Below are 7,834 nucleotides of genomic sequence, written 5' to 3'. Positions count from 1 at the left end.
TTAAATTATTATTGTGAATTGTATAGGTTTCCTAGAACTGTTAAAATCTAAGTGAATCTAGTTGTTTCTAAGATAAGTTAGGGAGAAAACTTTGGTGTAGTGGTTGCCTAGAACCCATTGTAATCTAGGTGTATATTTAGTTTCCAATGTGAGTTAGTGTGGAAACTTTGGTGATTTTGACTTAGTAGAACCCCAAAAGTGGTTAGATCTTGAGAAAGTGGATTAGGTGTGTGTGGAAACACCGAACCACTATAAATTGTGTTGTGTCTCATATTATTTATTCTTGTTATATTTTGTGGCTTGCATTAATTCTTAATCTCAAATATAATTTATTATATTTATCAAATATATATTCTTAAATAATTATTAATCAAAAATATTCATTAAAAGAAAAAAAAAATTTAAACACTCAATTCATCCCCTCTTGAGTGGGCATACCTTAAGGGACCAATAAGCACGTAACAAACTCCTAAAAAATCTGCAACAAAAGAAAAAGTAACAACCTCCTAAACTCATAGATGACTAAGCAACTAAAGAATAATTATCAACACCATATAATCTTACAAAATATATAATATCTTCACTTACCTTCTAAACAATCTTCAACACATTATATACAAATTTACGCACACATCCCAATCCCACTAAGAGAGACAAAGCATCTAGAAAATATGGTTACATGATCCCTCAATTTGGGGGATCCCATAAAGCAAGGATGCTTTGCCTCCATTTCCTACAAGCTCTAATGCCAGATGCTCAATTCAGCGGGGGTTGTAACAAAGGACAATTGATAAAACTGCTTAAAGATGAATTCTATCGAACATGTGATATGCAGAAAAATGGGCTGATGAAACTCTAATTCTTTATTTGCTGAACCAGCCTCTAAATAGGCATGAACAAAAACAAATTTGCAGAAAAATAAGGACCCAATTAATACCCACTAATCATATCTTATCAGACTTCCTAAATATTAGCAACAATTCAACTTGCTTTGACTGGAACAATTCAGCAGTAAATAAAAAAGGAACAGCAATGAAAAAATAATCTAAAAGTATTTCTACATTATCTTTAACATATACAGGTTTCCATAGGCATGTAGCTTGAATGGGAATTTTGGTGTGTTACCCTTAGGAAACTAAATTGATTTGCAGAGAGAGTTCTTCTTTAATTTTTACTTGTAGCTCTTTTTAGTTTTTATATGTTTCTCCTTTGCACCCTTTCTCTTTCTTCAGGCCTAAGTATGCCTAAATATTAACAGGTAGATTCACATGAAAAATGTCTTTTATCTTATTCTTTTGATGTTACTATTATCTGACCTTTATTCATGAGAATGATTAGTTAAAAAATAGTGCATTATTTGGCACTGGCCTTACTTTCAACCCCAATTGCTTACACTGCCGATAAAAAAGCATGAAATAATGTAAAAATAGCGACAGAATATGATATTGCAATATTCTTTAATTTTATGCATTATCATGTTAACCAACTTCAGGGGATCAAGGTTTTCGTGGGGTTTGTGTGGTTACTTTCGCAATTAGTCTTGATTTTGAGTTGACTAACGGAACTTTTCAGTTGGAAGACTCGCTAACGGTCAACTCTTGGTGTTCTAACCATAAATGAATTTAGCGTCAAGTTTGTGCAAGGAGATAATAATGTCTCAAGACCCTCTGAAGTCCTAAATAGTTTGACAACCATGAGCAGAGGCTGCACTCAAAGCAAAGGCTCAGATTTCCAGGCATCTGCAGTGTTTTAGGAGAATAAAGAACCAAGTTCAGCCAATGCAACATAGAGGTTGTCACAGATTCTGCATATGCCATGGGGACTTTGTGGCTGTCAATGATAGAATATTTAAAATAATTTCTATATATCTTCAAGATTTTGTTGTGAGATATATATATATATATATATTTGCTTTGGTTAACCTTTCTATATTTGTTAGTTACCTAATTGGATAGAAAAGTCTTGTATATATTCCCCTAGACATACGTTAGTGTGAATATGGAATATAGAGTATACATTTCTGTCTTTCAATTCCTATTTTCTATTCCTCTACTATATTTTATTCTCCTGTGGCATTGTAGTTCAAAAAGGGCCGAACATTTCATTACTTGCATGAGTATCATTTGAACTGATTTCCCGATATTAAGATTAAGTTGATCTTTGGCTGTCATCAAAATCCTACAATTTTTGTTTCCCCTTTAAGCTATCTTGCAATCTCATACAACCATTGATTTAGAGATTTGATAAGCAAACTTTTATCCTTCAACATAGTACAAACCAACCCATTGTTGAGAAAGCTGCAGAATACTAGCTCTAGTCTAGAGACCAAACACACAAACTACTAGGAATTAATACCTAATATGCAACTAGCAGCTTGTCTACAACATTTTGATAATTATTCTATATATAAGGATAGGGAGTTTGCAGAGTAGGGGTTTGTTTAAGATAGCTGAATGGCTGTGTCATACACAACCCCAGCCTTCCATTCACTAGGAACAACATTAGTCATCTGCACCCATTTTGTGCCTCCGCTGCCACTCACTTGGGCCCTGAATGTAAGTGGACCTGATGGTGGGTCGGACAGGTCCCATACTGTACCGAAGGCCCTCCTCATGCACCTCCATTGTTGGCAATCCGCCTGCAACAAAATCAACAAGAAAATAACATTGATCAACTAGCCAACCAACCTAGTTCAAATTGATATCGATTACAAAAACTTTATTAATTTGCTTATTATATCCATTAAACTACATACTAAATTTTGTTTATATGACTATACCTGCCACACATCCACAGCAGTGATATCATATATGCCAGCTTGGTACAATACAACCACAGCCAGGTACACCGAGAACTTGCTGTTCTCGTGAACCTTGACCTTGAGGTTGTAACCTGGGTACTGGCATGGAATTCTTTGGTATTCAATGTCAACGACACCATAAGAAAACAACTCCAAGGCTGCGTTTGGAACAGCCAATCTTGCATAGGCACGAGTGCTGAGGATGAAGTCTGTCTTATCTCCTTCGCCATAATCTGTGGCCACTACCTTCACTCCATCATCACAGCAAAGTTTGGGTATCTTGCATCTAACCTGTAGTAGGTAAAGTTTTCAATATTACATATTATTTTACACTTATGCGACTGGAAACAACTGCTTGGAAGAATGGCTTTTTATAGGCTACCTGTTTCTTGTGTTGTCATGAGCCCCACAATCACTACCGACTTGTTCCTTTTTTTTCTTTTTTTTTCTTTTTTTTTTAATTTAGTTAACCTGGTACTCCAAGACGTACTAGGTTAAAGTCAAGTCTTATTGCAAATGTAGATCTCCCTGTTGTGTGCTTTATTTGTGTGTAAATTAATGCACCTTAGCTTAGTTTGTCCTACTCCATCCATATAATTGCATAGATTTTTTGGACAAGTGATGACTTAGCATTGAATTACCTGATAGCATGCACCACAGCCAGATCCATTCCTATATAGCCTGGAAACCCCTGCCACGTTAGCATCATTTACTCTTCGTCCAAATTCACCATACCCGCAAGCCCCACCTAAGTCGATATCATCAAACGCATATTAGTTTTTGTAACAAAATTATCAATCTAAATAAATGTACAGTATGCACACATGCACAAAGTATCATGAGCTTATGGTAATAGATTAGTGTAATACATACTTGGAGTTCCTAAGCAATCAGGACTGCCATAATAGGTTGCTCTAGAGGACACATAACCATCCTGGGAGTAACAGATTGTGGTCAAAAGAACCGACATGCAAAGAAGTGAGCAATAGCTCTTAGCTGCAAAACCCATTGTTGTCTAGATCAAAAAACCACAGTGCAAAGAGAGCTATTGTCTCATAAGAAAATGAATAAAGAGAGAGTTTTGGGATGGGAAGCTCACGTATGAAACCCAATATTTATAGTTGAAGATATAAGGGGGCCTTGAAGGATGATGATTGAATTGCCACGTCTTTCTCTTCCACTAAAGGAGTTGGGAGCCCAAGTGGGGGTTAGGGACTGCGTTGGAGAGGAAAACAATAAGACCTTTTTGGCGCTAAAGACCACTTAGGATATTTATTTTACTTGATAATTTGTATCTTAGCAGTACCAATGAGCTTGGCCCAACTTCCATCTCACCTTGCTGTATGCATTTTTTGGGTAGATCATAGGATATGTTTGCTTTCATTACTGTACTTCAGTACTATTTATGATTCTAAGTTGAAGTGCTTCTATCTATAGGGCCAATTGCTTCCATCATCATCAATTTCATCCTATCCTAATTAGAGGTCCGCAGCCTGGTGTTCATAATGTTAATTTCTTCCAACCCAGAAAAACAATACCCTGATTTCCTATTCAACTTCAGGGGCCTGTTACCATATCTCTTTTTATGAAGTGAATTACAGTTAGAGCACGGATCCCCTAATGAAATTGGTACGTAGTGCACCAGCATATGGATGTGTATTTGTGTGTGATTTGACCTTCCTCCTTCATTTCTAGGTCACACATAATGGAGCTCCAGACTAACATGTTCTGAAAATGGCGTGAAGGCCAATTACAGAAGCTTTCTTTGCTTATATCTAGATAATGATTATCCATGTCTTGTCTAGTTTTGGACCGAGGTCCTGTCATGAAAAGTAGGTTGAGACTTCAAAGCAGCCAGAGTTTAGTACTAACAAAAACACATTTTATTTGTTAATCATGAGATGCATTTAACAATACAAGACAATGAAGCCATTCTAATCCAATATGCGAATCATTGTCCATTAACTAGGCGTCGGCAGGTAGTGTTCAAATGCATTTCTTCCATGAATATGCAAATGTCACGAGCTGCATGTGGGCTTGCTTGCTTTGATTAATATGTATAATAATCTAGGCGGGTCAGATTTGCTTACTGCGCACTATGTGCGTCCTAATGCTAATGCTAATGCTAGTCAAAGCAAATCAGGTTCAAGACTTCTGCCTAAAAAGTCGCTTAAAATTAGGGGGGAAAGCACTTGCAGTTTGTGATAAAAGTATCTTCTCAAGAGGAAGGTACATACATATGTATATTAACTATATACTAATAATTTTTATATCAGGGATGCTAATCAAGTTATGAGAGTGATATGTTTATAATTGTCATCAATGAGTTAGATTATTTATTTATGGGTGAAGAGTGAGCTTGTGTTGTGTCACATTGGGGGTTAGGTGATGTGTGATCGTGGCCATCCATTTGGATCACAGATTCAATTGTTGAACCTATACATTACAATTCAGTGGGCGGGTAGTTGATGAGATGATGCTGATCACCAAAGTACTAGAGACCCCGTGCGGGCCTCAAGATATAGGCCGCTAAGGTCAAAAGCTGCCCCCTGGTTGATGGGATGATGCTCATTACCGAAGTACTAGAGACCCCGTGCGACCTGAAGATGTAGGCCACGAAGGTCTATACGCCCCTCCCTCCCGGTTGATGAGACGATGCTCATTACCAAAGTACTAGAGATCCCGTACGACCTCAAGATATAAGCCACGAAGGTCTATACACCCCCCCCCCCCCCCCCGGCGGATATAGGCCACGAAGGTCTACAAGGCCCCCCCACCCAAAGGATAAGGTCCCAAAAAATGAGAAGAATATGAGGCAAGGAAAAATTGCTTTAATTTGATAGAAATTATATTAAATAGTATATTTCTTGTATTGGTAGAAAATAGATTAAATAGTGTATTTTTCACATTAATTTAGTAACATAAAAGACGCCTTACTTAATCTAGAGCAATATAAAAATTGAAAATGAGATTGAATAGACATGATCATTAGTGGTGTAAATAATCTAAATTAATAAATAAATATGAAGTTATAATTAGACAAATTACTATTATGTTATATTTATAAGTTAAATTTGTTATAATATTTTTTTTTCCTAAAGACCACATGAGATAAGATATCTAGTTTTCAATAAATTTTAATTTATATATTTCATCTGTCAAATGACATTTAATTTAACTTCTGGTATAAATAAATCTAATCTATATCTATTGTTCATGTAACGCTCAATTCAATTAAAGTGTTTTCATAATTTGAAGAAAAATTTTAAATCTTAAAAAATTAAAATATGACATGTTCTCTATGTTAATGATCCAAATTTATTTTAGAATTAAAAGTTTTGAAACCATAAAAATAAAAACACCACTTGCGATGTTAAATTTTATAAAAAAAAAAAAAGGTAAAAAAAATTCAAATACATTGATAGCTTATAAAATATTATTAATCATTCTTATTATTGTAGATTCAACAGAAAAAAGTTTTTCAAAATTAAAATTAATAAAATATTATTCACATCCAACTATGTGACAAAAAAAATTAAGTAATTTAGCTATATTATCAATTAAAAAATATTTACTTTCTAAACTTGAATGTAAAAATTTAATTAATAATTTTGAATATCAAGAAGTAAAAAAAATAAATTTTTAATAATTTTTATTATTTATTTATATTAGTAAAAGACTACTAAAATAATTGTGTGCCACCTAGTCTTAAGCCGACACTGTAGAGACCATTACTCAAATTTTCTATTCAACGAGGTTCGGTTATAAGCATTATTTACATTTTTTTTTTCACTCAATTGATGATAATTTATAATTACTATTTTTTTATTTTTGAGTGTGCATTAGATAATAAATTCACTAAATTCATTCAATAATATACAAAATACGCATTAGATAAATATAAAAAAATCTTATTTGTACATGAAATATCCTGATATTTCAAAAGTTAAAACGATATTTAAGAGAACATTATTAGAATAGATTATATTGCATTATTTTAACTCCAAGCATATGTTAATTTATTATTAATTTTTATATGTTTATTTTTTTATACTTTTTAGAAAAACTTAAACGGATTATTTTATATTGCCTGACTCGTTTACAGACAGGCTTACTGAATGGGGTCAAAAAGACCCAACTGCCCTCGCTCAACATTCGCCTCTCTCCTCTCTCCCTTTTCCCATGGCCCCGCGACCCCCGACCACCGCACCTCGCCGCCAACATCATCGTCTCGCCACACCTAGCCTCATTGCCTTGTCAATCATCGCTGCATCCAGCGATGATCAGCAAGGCAATGAGGTGAGGTGCGGCGAGGCGACGATGCTGGCGATGCAACGGTCGACAATTGCACAGTCATGGGAGAAAAGAGAGATGAGGGAGACGAAGACTGGGCGTGGGGCCATGAGAGAAAGGAGAGAAGCGAGGGTTGAGCTGTACTATAGCATCCTTGCAAATTTGTATTGTGGACGAGGGTATTTTAATTTTTTTAACCCTATACTATAAGCCTCTCTATGATGCTTTCTAGCCCTGTAGTACAACTCAAACTTAACATACCTTTACTTTTCAAAATCTTGAACATTTTTTACAATTTTTATTTTTATTTTATTGTGTCATCCGTTGTCATAAAGCCTATAATTATAGAGGAATGAAAAATGTTACTAGGTTCAATAAAATCACAGGATTCTATCAAACCCACCAAGCAAGCAAGCAAGGGTTGAAATCCATGTGCATCATCCCAGTGGAGGATGTCATTTGCAAACATTAGGAGGGAAACGTTAAATATAATATAATTGACTATTAAATACATATTAAGTGATTTATACATGTCTTTTGTTTTTTTTTTTTTATATATTTATTCTTTAGCACCTTTCATCAGTGTTGACAACCATTGTGAACATGATTCTCAAAAAATTTTAGAAATCATGCCAACTTAATATTGTCATGACTTTGGTCAACTCATGCTGATTGGTCAAAGGAGTCATTAGTAATCTTCCATGATCTAGGTCTCCAATGACGAAAAAAATAAAAAAGGTT

The 7,834-nt window shown here is 34.7% G+C and overlaps 1 protein-coding gene across 1 annotated transcript; it reads right to left on the bottom strand.

Annotated features, from left to right (window-relative positions):
- Positions 1–2,216: 2,216 nt before the first annotated feature.
- LOC127812478 (expansin-like B1) lies at positions 2,217–3,902 on the bottom strand. The gene is made up of 4 exons (XM_052352876.1): positions 3,674–3,902; positions 3,442–3,548; positions 2,780–3,091; positions 2,217–2,638 (listed from the first exon to the last, which is right to left on the bottom strand). Exons 1-4 carry the CDS (start codon positions 3,807–3,809, stop codon positions 2,441–2,443), a joined length of 753 nt encoding a protein of 250 aa, XP_052208836.1. The 5' UTR covers positions 3,810–3,902; the 3' UTR covers positions 2,217–2,440.
- Positions 3,903–7,834: the final 3,932 nt, after the last annotated feature.

The sequence above is a fragment of the Diospyros lotus genome, chromosome 11 (genome assembly GCF_014633365.1).
Source record: "Diospyros lotus cultivar Yz01 chromosome 11, ASM1463336v1, whole genome shotgun sequence".
Lineage (NCBI taxonomy): Eukaryota > Viridiplantae > Streptophyta > Magnoliopsida > Ericales > Ebenaceae > Diospyros > Diospyros lotus.
The sequence above is the reverse complement of the archived record's forward strand: the minus strand, read 5'-3'. Positions and strand labels throughout refer to the sequence as shown.

Excerpts from the sequence above, each read along its gene's own strand:
- LOC127812478 (XM_052352876.1), bottom strand. The coding sequence starts at position 3,809 with ATGGGTTTTGCAGCTAAGAGCTATTGCTCACTTCTTTGCATGTCGGTT. Across the intron at positions 3,549-3,673 it reads TGATTGCTTAGGAACTCCAA|GTGGGGCTTGCGGGTATGGT; the intron begins GTATGTATTACA and ends ATATCGACTTAG. Across the intron at positions 2,639-2,779 it reads CTGCTGTGGATGTGTGGCAG|GCGGATTGCCAACAATGGAG; the intron begins GTATAGTCATAT and ends ATTTTGTTGCAG.